The 22,536-nt window shown below is 45.3% G+C and overlaps 1 protein-coding gene across 1 annotated transcript; it reads left to right on the top strand.

The window, feature by feature from the left end:
* Positions 1–546: 546 nt before the first annotated feature.
* Positions 547–21,631, top strand: HEATR6 (HEAT repeat containing 6). The gene is made up of 20 exons (XM_082200794.1): positions 547–812; positions 1,489–1,596; positions 2,300–2,440; positions 2,800–2,915; positions 3,011–3,125; positions 4,040–4,141; positions 5,583–5,720; positions 6,792–7,051; positions 7,258–7,435; positions 8,452–8,658; positions 8,979–9,078; positions 9,307–9,671; positions 10,377–10,499; positions 11,229–11,315; positions 11,836–11,970; positions 12,507–12,629; positions 16,105–16,229; positions 16,975–17,071; positions 18,487–18,691; positions 20,618–21,631. The coding sequence occupies exons 1-20, from the start codon at positions 585–587 to the stop codon at positions 21,169–21,171; spliced, it is 3,507 nt and encodes a 1,168-aa protein (XP_082056920.1). The 5' UTR covers positions 547–584; the 3' UTR covers positions 21,172–21,631.
* The last annotated feature ends 905 nt before the right edge of the window (positions 21,632–22,536 follow it).

Genomic DNA, 22,536 nt, shown 5'->3' with positions numbered 1-22,536 from the left:
GGGGGAGACAACAATTTAGGGGGATGGTGAAGGGATAAAAATATTTAATGTAGCGGATAATAATTTAAGGCTCAGCAGAGGGATAGTGGAGATTATACAAGGAGATTAATCTGAAGCTCATAGTGTTTCCCCACCCACCCTCCAGAACAGAAGCTTGTGTTACAAATCTCAATGCATATAACGTGCTGTGCAAACCGAGGCACTTAAAACAGCGACCGCCAGTATCGTTGAGTGTCTGTGCCAGCCTTTGCCAATGAGCTGCTCTCCGGATATTTTGGACTACTTCAGCCCCAGCCAGCAATATCCAGCTGTGTCACACTTTCGTGGCTTGCTTACTTTCAGACTTAAGTCCTACGAGCTAAATGCCAAGCTGCAACCAGGGGGCGCTCGAGGACGTGCAGCGCCTGCCAAGAGAAGCGAATTCCAACGCCTGGCCAAGCGGGTCTTTCCACCACAGAGACGTCACAGCCTAGAGCAGCGCCCACTGAGTTTCGGTCACGGCTAATGGCGGCTTTTCCCTTCTCCACCGGAAGTTCCGGCCGCGCGGCTCCGTCGCCGTGGCAACCGGCAGCCGAGCTGGGATAATGGCGGCCGAGGCCGCAACGCTAAGAGAGGGAGCGGCGGTGCTTGAACCCGCGCCCTTCCTGAAGCGCTACCTCGCCCGTCTTAGCGCCCTGCGGCTCGGGGGCGACGCCAGCCAGGTCCCGGGAGGCGACAGCGGCCGCCGCACTGAGCTCCACCTGCTCTTCGACCAGCTCATCTCCGAGACTTGCGGGCCGGGGGGAGCGGGGCCGGGGGCGCCGAGGCCGGAGGTGAGGGGGCTGAGGAGGAGGAGGAGGGTGTAGAGGTGGGTGGGGGCGCGTGAATTGGGGAACGGGGGGCAATGGGGGCGGGAGGGCGGAGAGTCCAGGACGGGAGAGACCGGGGTTCAAATCCTCCCCGAGCCATGAACCTGGGTGGGCAACTTACGATGGGCTAGTCTCTCTTCCCTCACCCTCCCTCGCAGGGTCGTCGTAAGGATACAAGGTGAAGTGGGGTCGGGTTGTCAGCTCCTTGGGAGGAAAGGCCAACTGGAAACGCATATTCAGTTCTGAGAACCGCACTAAGACCTGGTATAGGGCGGTAAAGGTAAAGGGACCCCTGACCATTAGGTTCAGTCGTGACCGACTCTGGGGTTGTGGCGTTCATCTCGCTTTATTGGCCGAGGGAGCCGGCATACAGCTTCCGGGTCATGTGGCCAGCATGACTAAGCTGCTTCTGGCGAACCAGAGCAGCACACGGAAACGCCGTTTACTTTCCCGCCGAAGCGGTACCTATTTATCTACTTGCACTTTGACGTGCTGGATTCAAACCGCTGACCTTCTGATCGGCAAGCCCTAGGCTCTGTGGTTTAACCCACAGTGTCCCCCGCGTCTCCGTATAGGGCAGTATATAAAGTCAATTTTAAAAATAAAAATTTAAAAATCTTGCGTGTGTTCTACTTGGCAGGATGTCTGTGAACTACTTGTTCGGGCTTGCAAGCTTGTACCACTTAATCAAGAACATCTTGTCAACAAAGTTTGCCAGCTGATTCATCACTTGCTCAACAGATTTCCGGTAAGAAAATTAATTTCTCCCACCCCGGCCTCCCCTACTTTCTGATCCAGTGTGTGAATTGAAGCTAGGTGTGCGTTCACACACATGTGCAATGTTCGTGCCCCCACGTGGTTTTTGCACAGCTGTCTCTGGGACCAGAGAACTGAATGGTTGTTGCGCTGCAGTATTTATTATAAGGAGGATCATGAGTGGGTGATTGAGAGGGGCTTCTGCTGGTTAGCCTGGAGAGCTGCTACCAGTCGGAACAGGCAGTATTGGGCTAGGTGGACAACTAGTCTGATCTCAGGTAGTTTCCTGAGCAAGTATAAAGTTACGCACATTGGGGCAAGAAGTCCTAACTTCATATGAATGGGGTCTGAGATTTGGGATTCACAGTGAATAACCGTGTGAGAATGATGACTCATTATGCGGCATTTGTGAAAAAGGCAAACATCATGTTCAGGGAGGGTTAGATAAATTTTTGATACTGTTCCTTTCAATACAAATCTATGATGTGACTACGTTTGGGGTGCTGTGGGCAGTTCTGGTCTCCTCACCTCAAAAAGGATATTGTAGAGCTGCAAAAGGTGCAGAAAAGGGCAACAAATAAGATCAAGGGGCTGGAACAATTCTCATATGAGAAAACGTTTAGGACTTTTTAATTTAGGAAAAGGTAAGGTGAGATGTCCTAGAGGTTTAAAACAATTTATTTATACAATTGCAGGTTATAGTTGATGAGGAGAGTCTGAAATATCTTCTGCCTTATTTTATCTCTGCGCTGAAGCAGTGCAGCACTTGGACGCATGTTGAAATCCTGCAGGCCCTGGCAGCTTCTGTCTACAACACTGGATCTAAGTGCCAAAAGGTGGGTTGAGAACAAGGTGGAAATGGAGAGCCAGGGGTGGTGTAGCGGTTAGAGTGTTGGACTAGGACCTGAGAGAGCAGGGTTTGAATCCCACTCAACCCTGAAGCTCATCTGGTGTCAGGATGATGCAGGGCCAAGGAGCCTTAGCAGTTGCCAAGGGGGGTGTCTGAGGATGTCATGTTGGGGCCCCTCATCATTGTTCTATTTTTATCTTTCATGCAGCTGAGTATTAATCTGTTTTGGCTTCAGGATATTATGAGATACTATGAGAGATTAAGCCGTTTTCATTTGAATAATAATAATAATAATAATTGGATCATGTATCTAGCAGTGTGGGGACTGGTACTTTATATTTTTAGTATCTTCCGGATTTGCTGGGTGAAAATGGACTTCTGGTGCAACTCAGCAGCCCTGCTCAGACCGACACCGAGCTCAAGAGGGCCGCAGTGCTTAGCATGGCAAATCTCTGCCTCAGGTAAGGAAAACTGCTCTGGTGGTGTCTTTTATTCTCCGTAATAGACGTTCTCGCCTGCTCTGATTTGGGTTTAACTGCTTGTTGTTGTTTTTTAGCACACCTGGGCAATCATGTCTGGAGGAACCTTACAGAGAACTCTGCTTTCAGGTTTTTCTTAGTGTCTTACAGTCTTCAAAAGGATCTGGGGTGGATGACATCACCTTTTGCATGGTAAGCAAATGTGGCCCTTTTGTCTGAGACACACTGGTAAGCAGCAACTTTCCTGATCACTTCTGGGGATGGTTTCCTCAACTGTAAAATGCAGCAATGCCCTACAGCAATGTCCCTTTTATTTAACAATAACATTCCTTTTCCCAAGCCTAATTGCTTTGGAGCAGGGTAAGAGTCTGCATGTGTGTTGAACATACATGTATGTTTGTGGTGTACTTGTGCCATTTTTGACACCACCTGCTCTGTCCATGCCTGCTTTTCATTTTGGCTCCACCTGTTGCTGGCATATGGCTCCCTGAAGGTTGTGCATGTGGGAAAGTGGCCCTTGGGCTGAAGAAGATTCTCTGTGCCTGTCTTAAATTGTGGTCAACCTATTGCAGAAGGAGCATATCAGCTTTCCTTGCAGTCATGTTTAGGAAAAAGTGCTCCAGGTTCTCGGAAAGAAGTGTTTTCCTTGTCCGAAGTGCAAAAAATCTCTTAACTGGAACTGGGATGACATATAATGGAATGCATATGCTCTGTTTCACAGTTATATCCCTCTCCAATGAGTTTGCTTGGAACTCATAATTAGTTGGCCAACTCCTATTACTTTCCTGTTTTTAATGTTGCAGATCTTGCTGGTGGACAATCTGATAACATTTTGAAATTGATTTAATGTGCAGTCCTGTATCATAGGCCCAAAGATTCTTGTTTGGTCAAAGCCACATGCTGAGCTTATGACTAAATTTGGGTGTGATGCTGTGAAATACTTTCTGGCTTTTGGGAAAGATTTGCAGATGAAATTTAATGAAATTTAATGCTTTACACTAATTGTATCATGTGCTACAACATTGTGACTTCAGACAGTGCCATGTTGATGGGCCATGTGGCTAATGTTATTGTTCTCTCCCCCACCCCCACCCCCGGTCTTCTAGTTGTTGCAGAACGCATTGAAAGGAATCCAATTACTCTTAAATGGTGGGAAGATGAAGTTGACACAAACTGATCGTCTGGGTTCCCTTCTTGCTGTATTAAAGGTGACTTGTTTAAAATAGAAGTCCTATCCCCCTTTGTCACAGAGGAAGGTGAACTTTCTGGCCAGGATGCTTCTCATAATCTGCACTGCAAATACAGTGGTGCCTCGCAAGACGAAAAGAATCTGTTCTGTGATTCTCTCCATCTAGTGGTTTTTTCGTCTTGCGTCTTGCGAAGCAAGCCCATTGACGGATTAGCGCTATTAGCGGCTTTTAGCAGCTTTTAGTGGCTTATCTGCTGATCGGATCAGCTGATAAGCGGCTTAACGGCTTAGAAAAAGGGGGGGGGGAGGAAAAAAAACCAGCAGGAACTCGCAATACATTGTCGTCTTGCGAAGCAAGCCCATAGGAGATTCGTTTTGTGAAGCACCTCCAAAACAGAAAACTCTTTCGTCTAGCGAGTTTTCCGTCTTGCGAGGCATTCGTCTTGCGGGGCACCACTGTACTTGTCTTAGCAATAGATCCTGCCTTTCAATTTCCTGTATTCCATTCTTGCAGTCTGCTTTTGAAATTCCTTCACTTTCTAGGACTAGATTTGTGTCTTGAGTTTGAACATCATGATAAAACTATAGTGTATCGAAGCATTTCCAAACATGGTGCTCTCTAGATCTTTCGGACTATAGTTGGGATGTTGGGAGTTTTAGTCCAACGACATCCAAAGTACATCAGATGGGGAAGTCTGGTGTATCAGGACAGAAATGAGCCTCTCCCCCCGCCCCCAGGTTTGAATGCTGCCCTGTCCCCTCTCCTTTATTGCAGCTGCAAGGAAGACTTGGGAAACTCTCACTTCCATTTTTTTATTAACCATCATTTGTGTCACTTTAATCAGCAAACTTGTTAATCTATGGTCATTTGGAAAAAGTCCATTATAAACCATGGATTATTAAAGCAACCTTTCCCACAAACCATAGTTAAGATTAGCCACAGTTTAGGGCTAAACTCACTAACCTAAAACGAAGGCAAAAAGCTCCTGATCTCTCTATGGTTGTGCCAGAGGAGAGACAGGGAACACGTGAGCCTCTGGTGGAGGTTAGACTAATTCCCATTACGATAAACCATGGGTTTCTTCATCATCATCATCTTTTACATTTGAGTGCAGCTTATGTGGGCAGGTTCTAGCTGGGGATTTTCAGCTGAGTTTGCATGGATAGATTTGGTTGGCATGCTTTAAAAATCCTACAAGGAAGCTTAGAGTAGCAAAGCTGTGTTGTTTTTTTTAATGTATAGTGAGAAATCTGAAGTGAATTTAGGAATGTTTAGCAAAAGAATTAGGAGGGATGACACAGGAATCCAGAGGCACCTTGAAGAAAGAGGAGGGTAGCTTTTGACTGGAGCCACTGAAGTAGACCATTTCCAAAAAGAAGAAGGGACCCACTGAGCATTGATTTGCTGTCACCAAATAATGCAATTCTCATGGGGGGTGGGGGGTTGTTTCTCATTTTAGAAGTGCATGTTCCATGGGCTTCCTGGACTGAACATAGAAATGCCGGCCGTTTTATATCCAGCACTGCTTCCTCAATATGACAGCAGGTCGCCGGACAAGCAGGAGAAGTCAGAACTGAGAAATGCTAAAATGACTGGGGTAAACATATTTTTGTATTGATCTTTCATTTGTGGACATCTACCATTTAAAAATAGCTCAAACGCTGCATCCGCACAGACTGAGCACATTTTTAATACACTCGCTGGCCTCTGCTTCACCATGTTTTAAGGATGTCTAGGCAATGACACTTTGCGACAGAGGACAGGAAGGGCAGGGGGTCATCTATAAAAGAGAATAGTGAAAATACATGCCATGCACTCCCCTGGTTTCTATGCTTGTCTAAAATCATTAATCTCTAAATGCATGGGAGTTTACAGAGTTCAGGGGAAGGAGAGGCAGGTTAATGGGTGGGATATGCTTTTGTTTCAGTACAGATGACTGTTTTAACGACAAGCTGAGTTTCAGCATGGCCTTGGAATCGGGTTTTGGCAAAGGAGGCTTGAGGGGGAGTTTGAAGGGAATAAGCAAAGAGGCTGGATTTACCCTTTTAAGAAAGTTTTGCCTACTTTGAAGGGGGGCAGACCTTCCTCAGAAAAAGTTGTGTGCTGGTTAACCACATGAGCTCTGAGCTAGAAGCTTCTGGTTCAAATAGCACCTCAGTGTACAGGGTGAGCTCAGCCAAAGCACTTTTTATTGGTCACAGTGTCTCCTCTGTAATACGGGGAGCGTGTGTGTTTGTGTAGATTTATACTGAATCTGGTAGCCAGCTCTTTCTCCTTGATTCCTTGTGCATCCAAGATTAGACTGTTTAGTCAGATTGTTGCCAGATTCAGAGTGACATTGCATTTTATATTTTCCATTGATGTCTGGAGTTAATAATGTTGATCTCCTCTACAGAGTCATTGGGATTTCTGGGGGAAAGTGTTAAGCTCTTTGAGCACTCAGGAAAAGCATTACTCACATACATGTCGGTGATCAAATTTTGTATATGAATGACATTTCTGACAAGATGCTTTCTTAGGCATGCAGGAATAAAACCTTAAATTGTGCTGAAGAGGTTAGGGGAAGTTGATTTACTCTGGCTGCTGATGCAGATTATTCATGTTTCGTTATATAAAAGCAAAACTCTGATTACCCCTCTCTGTGCATGATTCTCTTCTCAAACAACAGAGCAGGAAGAAAAAGCCCAAAGGGAAGCAGAAGAAGGGAAAGTTGGAAGAAGAGCTGAAAGGAGGTAAACCAGAGAAGCAGAAGTTACGTGGAGATGCACTGCAAGATTCTGATTCAGATGTCTGGAATGGAGCTTCCAGTGACATACACTCGTCATTTGGGAATGACCATGTGCCTCTGAGTGCTTTGGGCTGGAAAAGAATTAGCAGCAGCGACTCAGAGTATTCTGATGCTGAAGGGGGGATGCAGAGTAAAACAAGGTTGGTGTAAGCCTATAAGGTATACCTTAAGATTATTTTTAACACTATTATTGTATGGTTTTTATCTTTTCGATGTTGTAAACCACTTTGATATCTTTTATGATTTAGTGGTATATAAATACTTTTTATAAATAAATCTAATCCAGGTTTTTAAATCCATTATCTGTTCTGTGCAGCTAAAAATGTATTCTCTTGTTTTGTGCAAGGTCTTTCCTAGCGAAAGTTCGTCAAGGGGCTTTAACTTGCTTCCTTTCCACTGTGAAATCGATAGAGAAGAAAGTCCTCTATGGTTACTGGTCCGCGTTCGTTCCCGATGTGCCTGGAATAGGAAGCCCACAGTCTGCATCCTTGATGACTATTGCTTTAAAAGATCCTTCTCCAAAAGTAAGAAGTTCACTGGCAGCTGTAGACTTTCGCTGGTGGACTTTCATTCTTGGTTTATCCAACCTGACCGTGTCAGCCCTGCTTGTCCTCTTTATCCCTTGAATACCCAGCTTTGGTACTAGCACTTGTGACTTGTGGTAACACAGAGGTTGGCTTTTGCACTGGTGGCTGAACTACAAGAGGCCTCATCAGTATTGGCATTCCACTGGCTCTTCCACCTGTTTGGGAAGTCCCAAGTTCAAGGAAAGTCTTACCTAATCTAATAGGTTTTTAAAAAAACTATTAACACTTTATAACAGGCTTGTTTTTGTGTGTGTTCTAATTGTGCATGGATTTCATAACTGATCTTGTAAACCACTTAGAAGCCATTTTGATGTGTAAGCGATCTTATTTTATTATCGTTGTTATTAAGTTGTAAAGGTAAAGGTAAAGGTACCCCTGCCCGAACGGGCCAGTCTTGGCAGACTCTGGGGTTTGTGCGCCCATCTCACATCTATTGGCCGGGGGCCAGCGCTGTCCGGAGACACTTCCGGGTCACGTGGCCAGCGTGACAAAGCTGCATCTGGCGAGCCAGCGCAGCACACGGAACGCCGTTTACCTTCCCGCTGGTAAGCGGTACCTATTTATCTACTTGCACCCGGGGGTGCTTTCGAACTGCTAGGTTGGCAGGCGCTGGGACTGAGCAGCGGGAGCGCACCCCGCCGCGGGGATTCGAACTGCCGACCTTTCGATCGGCAAGCCCTAGGCGCTGAGGCTTTAGCCCACAGCGCCACCCGCGTCCCGTTATTAAGTTGTAGGGAGCTGCTTTATACCAAGTCAGACACTTTATCAGTCTAGCCCAGCATTGTCTACTTTTGACCAGCCATGGCTCTCCAGGGTCTTTCTTCATTGCCTGATCTCTCTTCCTTCTAACTAGGAGGTGGTAGGGATCAAACCCAGGACCATCTGTCTGTAGAGTCTTTGCCTTACCACTGAGCTATTGTCCTTCCCATGATACAAATCCCTCCCTCTTCCAGACACGGGCCTGTGCCCTCCAAGTTCTCTCAGCCATCTTGGAAGGCTCCAAGCAGTTCCTTTCCATTGCTGAAGATGCAGTTGATCACAGGCGAGCCTTCACACCCTTCTCGGTTTCCATTGCATCCAGCATCCGAGAGCTCCACCGTTGTCTGCTGCTGGCCTTGGTGGCTGAATCCTCTTCCCAGACGCTCACCCAAATAATCAAGGTAAACCTTTGCCTGCAGGAATTCCCTTCATGTTGTCAGTTCTACTAGTTTGCTCGCCAGCAGGTTTTAAAAGTAATTTTTTGCAGCATGCATTGTTTCTCCAGCAGTTGTGCAGATTCTCATAATCAGTGGCTGTTAGCCATAATGGCTATGCTCTTGTTGCTAATCTACAGACAACCAGAAATATTACTAAGCCTATTACTGCTACTAGTCCTTGCCCAAGACAGTCCTTCTGCAGGTACTAATGCACAAGAAGCATACATGGTGTCTACTTTTTAAGTGACTTGCTAACACCTTCTCTTTTCCTTGCACGTTTCCAGTGCCTTGCCAATCTGGTATCGAACGCGCCATACAGCCGTCTGAAGCCTGGGCTGCTGACAAGGGTATGGCACCAGATAAAGCCATACATTAGACACAAAGGTACGCGCAGGTCCTGGTTCTCCAGAATTGGATGCCCCACCCCCAATTTGGGTTGGCAATTGGCGGCGAGCCAAGGGGAGTCACATTTGGCCCTAGGGCTTCCAGTTGCTGATCTCTGCATATTAAGACTTACCATGACGCCAGAGTATACAATGCATACAAGGTAGTGGCCTGACCCTTGGCCTTACTGCAGCTGCCTCACAGGTGCTCTTTGTTTCTTTCTACTAGATGTTAACGTTCGAGTGTTAAGCCTCACACTGCTAGGAGCCATCGTATCGGCTCAGGCTCCTTTGCCGGAGGTTCGCCGCCTTTTGCAGCTGCCCAGCTCTTCAGGGCTCAGTGATGGCCGCTCTGCCATACCGCATTCAGCTACATGCTCTGGCGTACCTGAATGGCGCAAAGAAGCCCCAGCAGCTCCAGGAGAGGAGCCCCTTGCTGTGGAAAACGAACCAGCAGAGCCCTGCTGGCTCCTAAATCTCTGCATCTCTCTGGTTGTGCTGCCCAAGGAAGACAGCTACTCAGATAGCGACACCAGCTGCCTGCCAGCCACTAGCATATATGAACCCTCTCCAGTTCGGCTGGAGTCCTTGCAGGTAAGTCAGTGAGGCTAGATGACCAGAATGGTAGCCACCTTCTTCCTACAGTTTAAACAAGGGAGTCCTCTGGCACATTGAAGACCATAGCTCAGTCGGAAAGCACATGCCAGCCCACCTGTTGATCACCTGATGTCACAGGGAAGTTGGTTGCAAGGTGCTGCCAAAATGAAGTTTCCTCCCTCCGTATTAGTAGGCGTTTCCACGCAAAAACCCATCCTGAATTAGGCTTCAGCCCCAACTTATCAACTGCTCAATTGGGGGCTATTACATTATGGTGTTCTGGCTGTGCCCATTGAGAACAGCCAATACAGGAATTATCCCTGTCTTCCTGCCCATCAGGTGACATTTCAAGTGACATCAGCTGATAAGCAGGTGGGTGTGGTTTTGGGGAAATGGCCTTGCGGACCAAATTAGACCCAGGACTAAGCTACATTAGTTTTTTAAAGGTAGTTATAAATGCTTTACAACACGGTGACAATAGATGGTGTAGAGCTGAAATCGGAACACTATGAAATTTTCCATTGTGAACTTTAAAACAGTTTTTTGCAGAGTGTTTTCAGAGCTTTTTAAATTGCGGTTTAGATGCAGCCCTACTGACAGTCCAGGATTGGCCGATGACCCAAAGGATTCCCACTGGTGGAGGAATGTAGCTGCCTATGTTTATCTGACACATGCTCTTCTCTCCATCTTTATCTATTACAGGTCCTAGCCCTACTTGTCAAGGGGTATTTCTCAGTCTCCCAGAGCTATCTGCTAGAGCTTGGTGAAGTGGCTTGTAAGTGCATGGAGGAAACAGATCCATCCATCCAGCTCCATGGGGCAAAAGTAAGAGCTTGTAGAGTTTGTCCAATGTTGGTGTTGTAAGGTAAAACAAATAACTTCTGTCCAAACTTCTTTGGTTCCAGATAAATGCACTTTTTTGTTCATTAAATTCATATATATTCAGGCTAGCTCTTTGAGCAGTTTACAAACCCATGTAATAACAAATCAAAATTTAAGAAATGGCAATAAAGACAGCAACACCAATTTATAAATAACACTGGTGTGTGTTTGTGGAGGAACCTAGCATAAGAAGAGCAGCTAAAATCTAAAAACCTGCAAGAGGAATAATTTGGTTCAGGCATCTAAAAGTACCAGATGACTGTACTCCTTGCGTTTAAGAGACCTGTAAGAACAGAAGAGCATTCTTCACCTGGCTGGTAAAACACTATTGTGTGGTTGTCAGACGAGCATCTATGTGGAGGGCATTATACAAGTTAAATTCCATAGTTGAAAAGGCCGTCCAGTTAAGCTAACAGCAGCTTCCATATTATAACTTGAAAAACAACATTCAAAGGACACCACAGCAACATATATATTGTGACTGCCTTGTCGTCATTTTTCCTGGAGGTTTTTTATTTTCTAAATTGGGGAGAATGGGAATTGGTCGATAAGACTGATCAATAAGAAAGTTACCTGGGGCCGCATGATGTTTTGTTCCATACGCTTGTGGATGTATTTCAGTTTATTCATTTTCCGTGTTTGTTTGTGTGTGTGTTTGTTTGTTTTTGTCAGCTCCTGGATGAGCTTGGTGTCGGTATAATACAGCAGCACAAGTCAGATGAGGCTGTCACTGCAGATCAACGTGTGCCTGTCGACCTGGTATGTATAATATGCATGTGGTTGATTCCATTTTTCAAGCTTTTGAAACAGTGTCTGAATGTAGATCCTTTGTTTAGCAATAAATGAATGGGTGAAGGGTCTGGAAACCACCTCTTGTGAGGAGTAGTTGGCAAGAAACTGGGTATCTTTAGCCAGGAGTAGAGACGATTAAGGGGAGACATGATATTATGCCTACTGGTTTAAGGTGACTGCCACACAGAAGGAACAGACTTATTCTCTGTTACTCTAACCAGCAGGGTTAGAACTTAATGGATGGAAACTTACAAGGAAGCAGAATTTGGTGAAGTCTCAATATAAGCCTCCTTACAGCTAGAACTGGAGGATTCCCTTTCACTGGATGTATTTAACAGACAGTGCCTGGACAGTCTCCTGTTAGGGACGCTCTCATTGCACCCTGCATTGACTGAGTGATTTCTTCCAGTGCTGTGATTCTATGTAGCAATTTACTGAAAGACTCCTAGGGGTTATAACTGCAACCAGGCTTTTGCTTTCCCTGTAGGTTGTAACATTCTGGACTAGAATGCTGAATGGACCCTTACTGGGCGCACTCCAAAACGCCCAACATCCAACACTTCAGACCAGCTCTTGCAATGCTCTCTCTTCCATCTTACCAGAAGCTTTCAGTGGTCTCCCGGTAAGCATGTTGCTAAGCTTTACATGTCAGTATTCCTGTGGGAATGAAAGAGGCAAAAAGTAGGTGGAGCAATGGATGTAAACGTTGCCTTGGTAAGGATGGCTGGTTTCTTCCTCTCTGTCATCCAAGCAAGCAAGATGCTGCATTGTCAGGGACCACAGACACATTCCAGCCTGGCAAAAAGCATTCAAGGAGGGTGTGATTCAAGGCTGGTGAAAGGGATGGCCTGGGGTGAGAGGTTGTGGCTGCGCAGGGGTGTGTGGCTCAAGGTGAGGTTCCCCTGGGCTCCAGGTTCTTCAACCCTGCTGGACACCAGGTTACAAACCCTCCAATGTGGTTTGCCATGATGCCTTTACTGTGGCTCACTGTGACTTTGTTTAAAATCCCTTGGCAGTACCTTCAGTCTGTTAGACTTCCATATTTTCTGGTTTTTGTTTAACGTTACCATTTTAACCCTGGGCTTAAATCCTTTCAACAAAATGAGTTTGGCTGTGTGAGGTTTGACTGATGACTTCTCTCCTTTTGCTGATGGACAGGGCGACAAGCAAATCCTCTGCATCACTATTCTTCTTGGGCTCAACCACAGTGAGAATCCACTGGTGAAAGCTGCTGCCGCTCGTGCGCTTGGGGTCTACGTTGTCTTCCCATCTCTCCAGCAGGTCATAGTTTGATCTCTGTTTCCTCTGTTACTTTGGTTTTGCTCTGTATCTTTTTATGAAATGGGAACAGTGTTGTTAAGTCTAGCCTTGTAAATAAGCCCACAAAACTTACTAATGGGGGGGATTGTGGTTTTTTTTTTGCTGTTCTGCTTTTTCCATGCAGATGAAACCTTCTAACTTTGAGCTACTAGACTCCTAAACTCAGGGTCACCAAGTGAAATCCAAGGCAGGCAAGATGTAATTCTTCACTCAACATAAGAATAATAATTTATATAGGAGCATAGCAAAAGCCCTGCTGGATCAGGCAAGTGGCCCATCTAGTCCAACAACAGCAGCTTAAAAAGAGCACACTGGATCAGGCCAATGATCTCTCTAGTACAGCATCCTGTTCTCACATTCGCCAACCAGATGCCTATTTGGAATCTGACAAGCAGGACCTGAGCACAGTGGTGATCTCCCTGCCTGGGATTCCCAGCAATTGGTATTCAGGGCCATAGGGTTTCTGACAGTAGAAGATAGATTTTAGATAGGCAACTTCAGGGATGAGAAGAGGGCTGATTCCCCTTTAAAGCTGTCAGAACAAGAGGCCAGCACCACATCTTATGACAGTGAGTTCCATGAGAGGATGAGGTCTGCTAGAGTGTTCAGTCTCTCACTTTGCTGTGGCATTGACAAGTGTAGTCCTCTGTCCTATTTTAAATCAGTCTTCAGCGTTTTAATTTACAAAACGTTAAACATGTGCTGTGGGTCATTTAAATTGTATCACTTACGAAATGCATATACAGTGGTACCTCGGTTCTCGAACCTACCGTATTTTTTGCACCATAACACTCACTTTTTTCCTCCTAAAAAGTAAGGGGAAATGTCTGTGCGTGTTATGGAGGGAATGCCTATGGGTGGCATGCCTACGGATTTTCCTCCTCTAAAAACTACGTGCGTGTTATGGTCGGGTGCGTGTTATAGAGCGAAAAATACAGTAATCTGTTCCAGGAGTCCATTTGACTCCCGAAACCATTTGAAAAGGCACAGCTTCTGATTGGCTGCAGGAGCTTCCTGTACTCAAGCGGAAGCCATGTCAGATGTTCGGCTTCCGAAAAACGTTCACAAACCAGAGCACTTACTTCCTGTTTTGGGAGCCGATTTGTTTTGGCAGCTAAGCCCTTCAAGAACCACTAATCCTTACAACTGTAAATTTCATACACTTCATAATGTTTTATGGTTCTTTTTCACTTCCATGAAAATGTTTAAATGCATTCATATCCATGTTGAATTTCTGACTTGCATAGAAAATGAAAGGGGTCCAAAGGCCCTCAATATCTTCTGTTTTTTCTCCTCTTCCACCACCACACACAAATGCAAATTCTGTCACTTTTGCCATGAAAGGCAGATTGAAAGTCTTAATTAAGCCACCCGTAAAATCACTACTATATTTGCACCAATGTCTTCAGCCTCTTCAAATTTTGGACCTTTTCGCTCTTAGCTTCTGTCAACACGGGACTGAAGCAAGTATACAGGTCTAGTTTACACACCACCTTACTTGGGTCCTGGACAAATGTCCCCCTTCTCCAGTGGGTGGGACATGGATATTATAAATTTCTCGTGTATTTAACTGAGTATATACTCAGTATATACTCACTTGACAATCCTTTGGGCTCTCAAAGCACAGCTTGAGATCAGCATTTCTGTTCAAACCTCACGTCTATGTTTGCAAGTCCTTTAGTAAGCAGGCTGCTCTTTCAGAGAGCACTGCTAAGCTAAACACCCAAACAGCTGAAGCTAAAAAGAGAGTGTGTGTGGCTTTTTTTTCTTTAAATGAATAATAGCAATGGGAAAGAAAGGAGAAGACAAATGGAGTGTGACACTGAAGAGCAGATTAGAGTTGTAAGGTCACTGGGGAGTACTGAGATGCAATTAATTTAATGATAGGTTGTGATTAGTGAAAGGATAAGATTAGCGGTTTGGGGTAATTGCACTTGATTTTAAGTAGCTGGAGCACCAATTAGATGAAAATGTACTCAGAGGCCCTTGTAGTATCAGGAGACCAGTGAAGTTTGGGCACCTCATACAACCCGTCAGTAATTAACAATCAATCAAGGTGACGGGGTATATTGGATAAAATGTAATACAGTGTCCGTAATATGTAGAGGAAGGCCAACTCTGCATTTAGTGATGCACCGGATAGTCATAGGCAACCAGGAATTCCGTGCAGGCAATCACTCCATTCTTCTTCAACCAACCTGCTGCTAAGAGGCCAGTAGCCTGTGATTCCTTGCCTACCAATGAGCAGGGGGCTTCCTTTCCTTCATGGCCAACATGGAAATGCAGGCTATTAGCCTCTTAGCAGCCTATTAAAGTTTGCAGGCTAGTAACTTCTGCAGGCTTCTTTACAAAGCTGAAGGAAGGTTGGCTTTTTAAAAGCTTAAATCACTAGGACAACTCTGCCACAGGAGTAGTGACCATGCCAAGAGGAATAAAATGAACTCCATATTCAGAGTCAGCAAAACTCCCATATACTGGAGTTAAACAGGGGAAAGATATTACCTTCCTGCCCTTGTAGGCTTCTTGAAAACACGTAGCCGACAGCTGTTTTGATACAGAATGTTGGTGGACTACAACACCCCTCATCCCTTACCATTAACATGCTATCTGAAGCTTATGGGTGTTTTGGACCAACATCCGTAGGGCTACAGCTTCACTGCTGGCTTATTTGCTCTTCAGTTTTCTTCTTCTGCCCCCATTTCCTGTCCTTTCTCATGGTCCAGACCCTGTTCAGTTCTCTCTAATTGCCCCATCCCTCTCATGGGTAACCATAAGAGCAGCTTGGCCAGTCGTAGGTAGAAGCAGGGTAAGAATGCTCAGCCAGTGACAACCAGCAGGAGAATTTAAGAGGAGCCTGGTGGATCAAGCCAGTGGTCTATCTAGTCCAGGATCCGGTTCTCCCCAGGTGCCTATAGGGATCCTTTCTGTCTGTGGTTTCCAGCCACTAGCATTCAGGAGCCTACTACCTCCGACAGTCGAGGCAGAACTTAACCATTGTGGCTTGTAGCCATTGATAACCTTCCCCGAATTTGGCCAATTCTGTTTTAAAAGCTATCCAAGTTAGTGGCCATCACTGCCTGATGTGGAAGCAAATTCTTTCTGCTTCCTTTTGTCTGTCCTGTATCTTCCAGCATTCTTCTTTTAATGGATGCCCCTGAATTCTTGTGTTAGGAGACAGGGAGACCTTTTTGTTGTTGTTATTACCCACTTTCTCTACACCATGTTTAATTTTATACACTCATGTTGCCTCCTGCTTACCTTTTTTCTAAACTAAAAAGCTGCAAATGTTTCCAGACACCCTTATGTGGCAGCTGAGCTAGACGCTCCTACAAAAATCCCTTGCTGGGTTGTGATATATAAAATCAGCCAAGCAGGGTTCCTGGGGAAGAGGGTGAAATCAAATGGACCGAAAAAAATGGTCAGTATCTATCCTTAGGATGTGATGTTCGTTGCGGACACAGCCAACGCAATCCTGGATTCCCTCTGTGACAGTTCTCCAAATGTCCGTGCCAAAGCAGCTTGGTCCTTGGGCAACCTGACAGACACTCTGATCATCAACATGTATGTAGCAAACTTCTTTGGGACCTTTTTTTTTAAAAACAAAACAAAAAAAATCTTATTAAATCATTATTTAAATGACATTTGGAAAAACAGCAACTGAATCCCATAAAATCAAAATTTAAAAGAAACAAGTTTTGGGAAATGGGGAAAGGTTCTATTCAGCGCCGAAAAAATAACACCTGGGGGGGGGAGTTCTAAAGCTGATGAGTCACCACAAAGAAGGCCCTGACCTCTCCCTTTAGTGGTTTGATCCAGATACCAACCTTCAAGATGGGTTTTGGTACACAAGCCTATTTGTGTGCTGTTGCCCCAGTGGCGTTATAAATTCTACTACCTGCCTGTACCAGAGCCTAGTTTTTGATACTGCTGTTTTGTCCTAATGCAATTGTGTGTGTGTGTGTGTGTGTGTGTGTGTGTGTGTGTGTGTTTGCAGGAATTGGGCAGGTAGTCCATAATGAATCTGATTCTGGGACTTCAATTTACATCACTCATTTCTTACTTTTAAAAAAAGCAGTAAGTAGAAGTATGTAAAAGAACAATCAATAGATTCCTAATTTAATCATGGATTCCCTTCCCACAATTTGAAATGGCCAATTCAAGGGCACGGCTGTTTTGTCTGATGCTAACTTAACATAGTTTTGAGTTTCGTCTTTTACTCAGGTGGGCATTATGCGTGCATTTCTTGCAGCAGTTCTAGTTATGATCTCTCCTCTTTTGATCCCCCCTTCCTGTTTTGGGAATGCAGGGAGTTGTTAGGACAAAGTTTCCAGGATGAATTCTCAGACCTGCTGCTTCTGAAAATGTTGCGGTCAGCAACTGATGCATCGAAGGACAAAGACAAGGCAAGTATCTTGACGTTCCCTTTGTATTTGGTGGTGCTGTGGACTTGTGTGTAGCTCTTGGATTCAGACACACTTGAAATACTGGGAGTGCCAAGAGTTCCAGAGTTGGTATAATGTGTTTCGTTATTTAGACGCATTGAGGTATCCACTTAACCATTCAGCCAGGACCAGAACAGGAGTGCATTGGAATGACCAGTGCATTCATAGCAGGCAGTGATGTCACTCTGGCTGGCTGAAGTGGTGAGACTTTGCAGTTGAAAGCAGGACCTGTAGTTGTCATCCCACATAGACTAAGTGCTGGAGTGTTTTGGGAAATGTAGTACATTTTCCTCAAGATGTTTCCTGCCTCCAGCTTGGATTTTGCATTGTCGGAGAGGTAAGCAACTATGATTGTAAGCAAGCTCCAGATCGGTTCTTTTCAGGGGAATGTGAAGTCTGGTGCTGCACTTCTGCACATGACCTCTTGCCACAAGGGGGCAGGTTTTGTGGCTTCTTTATTTCCCATCTTTTCAGCCTTTGTGGCACCTGAAATACAAATTTACTGTGACATAAGCTTTTATGAGTTTAAAATTAACACTTCATCAGAGTTAAAGTGAACTTCTTCTGTTCTTAGGTGCTTGGATGTTTTTGTTGTTTGAGCAGTATATGAGTCTTGTCAAATAAACAAACTGGCTTGTAATTCACAAAGCTTATGCCGTAATAAATTTGTTAGTGTTTAGATTTCTTTTTATTTATCAAAATTTATATACTTCTTGATTGTTACAGAAAAAAGAGGTTTACAAAAATAAATGCTATGCGACTTCTTGTTTCGCTGCAGCAGACTGACGTGGCTGTCCCTCTGAAACATTTATCTCCCCTCTACATTCTTAGCAACATTATGGGGTAGTTTCACTTGAGAGTGGTTATTCCGAAAAGTTCTGGGGCCAAATTGCAATTTGAACCTGGTTCAATATGTGCACTCCTCAGTTTAAGGAACATGGAATGAAGCTGCTTCCCAGACTTCGCATGATGCACAGATGGAGTGTGAAACTATTATTTCTACTCCAGCTCATAGGTGCTTGGTGTGGCTTTGCAAACACATATAATAAAGCCAAGCTCTTTAAAACACACACAAAAGTAAATTAAAAGTAGCAATCTAAAACACAAAACCAGCAGTAGTTGGGGAAACCTGTTTTTAACTCACAATGAAAAGAAGCCACAAAGGCAGCTGGGTAGATTTTCAAATGGAGGGTATTCCATACCTACAGCGCTACCACCGAGAAGGTCCTGTTTCTGATGCTAACTCACCTAAAGGCCCAAGACAGTGACACAGAAGGCAAAGCTGGTCATCTTACAGCCTGGGTAAATCTGTGACTGAAGGCAGTGGCAGCAGCCATTTTCTTGCACATGCCAGAATTTCAAAATCTCTCTTCCAGGTGAAAAGCAATGCTGTCCGTGCCCTTGGAAACCTCCTTCATTTTCTGCAGCCGTCACAGATTGCTAATCCCAGGTTCAGCCAACCCATTGAGGAATCCGTACATGCCTTGATCTCTACAGTGCAGAGTGAAAACAGAATGAAAGTCTGCTGGAACGCCTGCTACGCACTTGGGAACGTATTCAAAAATCCTGCCTTGCCGCTGGGTGAGTGCAAAACAATGGTTCGATGTTTCTGTGCCTCGTTTGTCTTGTATGTTATTGATCCCAAATGGATGTGCAAAAATGAGGCCTAGGATCATGTGTCCTTTGAGTGGATATTGGCAAAGATTTCCCTTCTTGTCTCTTCAAGGCACCTGGTCTACAGATCACAGGCAGTATGGTGTAAGAATCCAAGGAAACCCCTGTTGTATCATACTGAGGATCTTGTTCTGCTTCCAACAGTGGCCAATTGGATGCCTCTTTGAAACCCATTATCAAGGCTCAAAGTATTTCTAAAAGGACCCCCACTCCTGTTGTCGCTACTCAGTGGCACGCTGCCTCTGAAATTCCATTTATTCATTGCATTTTTATTTTACTTAAAAGTATTTCAAAACCACTTAATAGTCTGAGAATCTCTTAAGCCATGTACGCTACGTACAATATGAAAACATTATACATTAAAAAAAAAAATTATAAACCTCATGAAGGCAAATAAATCAGGGCCTGGTCTTATAGGCCAGAGAAAGCCCCAGCAAAAATGGTAAAGTCTTCACAAAACAGCTGAAGCAACTGGCAATTGCTGCTTCTCATATGGCAGAAGTACAGGGGCAGTAACAGATAATGTCTGTTTTCAGGTCACCACCCTATGATACTCCGTAGCGTGCAGTGCCGCATGAGTAGAATTTCTCCCTGGTGATATAAGTTGGTGTCAGAGTTGCTCCCCGATCCTAGCTCACAGAGGATCACGCTAGCCAGCGATCATTTAGTAAAAGTCTTTATTGAGTACAGTTCCCATTCTCAAGCTGCTGCGTGCAACTCTACGTCTTATGGTTAGATCGGCGAAGCTCTGTCTGGGTCCCCGCCTCCTGTACACCAACTTAATATCCTAGCCTTACTCCACCTTTTCCGCCTGACTGTTCTTCTCTGGGTCCCTCTGCCCCCCGGGGTCTCTTCCTTCCGGGACTCTTCTGACGCTGACCCCCCGGACCCTTCTGTCTCCTTGCGCCGGGCTTTAGGACCTGGCTCCCTTTCCGGGCTGCTTACTGCGCCACCTTCCTGTGCATTTGAACTTGGCGCGCGCGCCCAACCTTCCACTTTCCGTCTGACCGTTTCTTCGCTCCCTGATGGAGGTGTGGCCACTCCTGACTCGTGCCCTCCCTCCTGTTGTGAGCTGCCAGCGCTTGATCCCTGGCTCTCTTCCTTTTCCCTGCTCTCTGGCGGTGACGCTGGTCCCGATTTCCAACTGCTCTCCTCTGAGTCCCCTCTGGCTCTATCTCCCTGGGGTGTCCCCCTAGGCTCCCCCCTTGCCCTGGCCACTGGTGCTCCTTTCTGTGAATCTTCTGATTCACTGGAAAGACTCAGAGATCTCGGGTCGTCGTCATCACTCATCCTTTCTTCTGCCTCCTCCCCCTCGCTCTCTGTTTCCTCCCTTGCCCTTGCCTCTGCTCCTGAACCCCTGACAGTTGGTATCTTCAATCTTTTCATACCCAGGACCCACTTTTAACCCCCAAATGCATTTTGGGACCCATTTCAACCTTTTACCATATTTTTGCATTGTGGTAGTGCTCCTGTCGTAACCCACGTTGGATCAGGCCACAGGCTACTAGTGGGTTCTGACCCACCAGTTGAAGACTGGTGATCTAAGTGAACATGGGCAGGTGGTCTTTCAGGTAATCTGATCCTGAATTGTTCAGGCCTTTATATGGTAACAACAGGACCTTGAACATGGCCTGGTAGCTGATTGGCAGCCAGCGCAGCTGTCATTTCTCTAGCAACAATAGCTAGACATTTATTACAGCAATTCTACATACTGTGAGTAAGAAAAGCCCCCAAAACAGCCCACCTGTCTCTTAGATTTTTGGCACATTGTGGCTGTGAAGCACCTTATCCAGTCTCCTGACCCTTGCTTGTTCCTGCTTCCAATTCTTTTAGGGGAAGCCCTTTGGACCGCCCAAGCCTATAACGCCCTTACCTCTGTTGTCAAGTCCTGCAAGAATTTCAAAGTCCGCATCAAATCAGCCGCAGCCCTCTCGGTGCCAGCCGAAAGGAAGCGCTACGGGACCCCTGAGCAGTTCTCCCAGATCTGGAGTGCGTTGGTTGTGGCCTTGCAGAGAAGCGAGGAAGCCCAAGACTTCCTGGAGTTCAAGTACAGCGCCAGCCTGCGGACGCAGCTCTGTCACGCTCTGCTCCATTTGCTGAGCCTGGCAGACGAGGTGGACCTGCCGGCCATCGAAAAGTCGGTGGCTGAGCATGGAGAAGTAATTGGATCTTACATGTTGCAGTATTTGAAATCTGGAGTTTCCGAAGAGGAAGTGGGGATAGGTGAGAACTTTCCCGAAAGGAGCAAATTCCTGGAAAGGGCTGTTGAGCATGTGCGGAGTATCGAGGAGCTGTTGGAAGGATGCCCGAAGAAAAGGGGGACAGTAGCTTATCTAGAAGACATATTGGAAGCCCACAACAGTGCCACAGGACTCTCGGAAGCTTAAAGGAGTGTGGCCTAAGCAGAGGGCATCTTCTTGGGTGCCACAAAAGACAGCTTTGCTGTTGGCAATAGAAAACTGCCTTGAGCCTTCCTGTAGGGGGCTTAGACAGGGCTGCCTTGTTCCCTCAGAAGCAGGAGCAGCACACAGCAAGTAAAATCAAGCCCCTTTCTGTAGACGAGTCAGTGCACTTTGACATGGATGGGGCAGACTTTCAGGTTCCTAAGAACTCTTTCCCCAAGTGGGGAGCGTGATAGTGGAAGATACAGGCATTAAAGGAAAGGGAAGGGATAGTGGAGTGTCCAGTACTGTCAGGGAAAAGGGGAATTAAATGCCAGACACAAATTCAGACCAAATAGAAAGAACCTGGTAAGTAAGATTCTCAGTCGCCAACTCTGTTCTGATAAAAAATAAATGGGTTATGTGCTTGATAATAATAAATCACTAATAAACTTTGCCCTTCCTATATGCAGTCACCTTCTTTATTGGATTTTAGTGGCTCTAAATTATTGGTTGGTCAGAAAACCTGGGTTGCCAGGCAACTAATAAATTTAATCAGAAAGTTCTAGATAATTAAAATAATTAATTAAATGAACAAAAACAACCCTTCCTCCTCTCCCAATATGAGGATTCAGAAACCGAGGGTTAGGGGGCCTTCCTTTACGTTTCCATATTTGTCACATGACCTGTTTCCAGAGCTCCATTCCTGCTAGTCCGTGGCAGTCTGAGGTAGACTTCAGTTATATCACATCCCCCATCTATTCCCACATAGTTTGGCTACTGTCATATATAGTGCTATTTTTCTAGAAAAAGAGGTGCTGGAAATCACTATGAACGCCTTCCTTGTTTTCTTATAATGGCAATAGCACCCACCTGAGCAGTGCCGGAACTGAGTTCTAGCTGACAAAAAGGCCTGGTCATATGACAGATGTTTATGTCCTTGCTGTTATGGGACCGAGGGAAGAAAGTATCCCATTTTCAGAATTTTGCAATAATCAGGGTGGATAAACTATGACTGTTCAGACATCACACCTAACCTCTATTGTGGTTTTAACCTTCTGTAAATTATTGTAATTTTTTAAGTGACGATTTTATTGTTTTATAGTATCTTTTTTGTACACCCCTTTGAGATTTTATCTACAATCAAGTGGTATATAAATTTTATGAAGTAAAACAAACAAGCCAACCATGGTTTGGGAAACTTAATGGTGGTTTGGAACGAATTGACATGCCATATTTATGACTGTTCCTTCATCTCCCAAAGCTCCTATACAGTGGTACCTTGGGTTACATACGTTTCAGGTTACAGACTCTGCTAACCCAGAAATATTACCTTGGTTTAAGAACTTTGCTTCAGGATGAGAACAGAAA

Source organism: Podarcis vaucheri, assembly GCF_965113315.1.
Source record: "Podarcis vaucheri genome assembly, chromosome: 15".
In the NCBI taxonomy this organism is placed as follows: domain Eukaryota; kingdom Metazoa; phylum Chordata; class Lepidosauria; order Squamata; family Lacertidae; genus Podarcis; species Podarcis vaucheri.
This window is presented reverse-complemented; position numbering and strand designations above follow the sequence as displayed.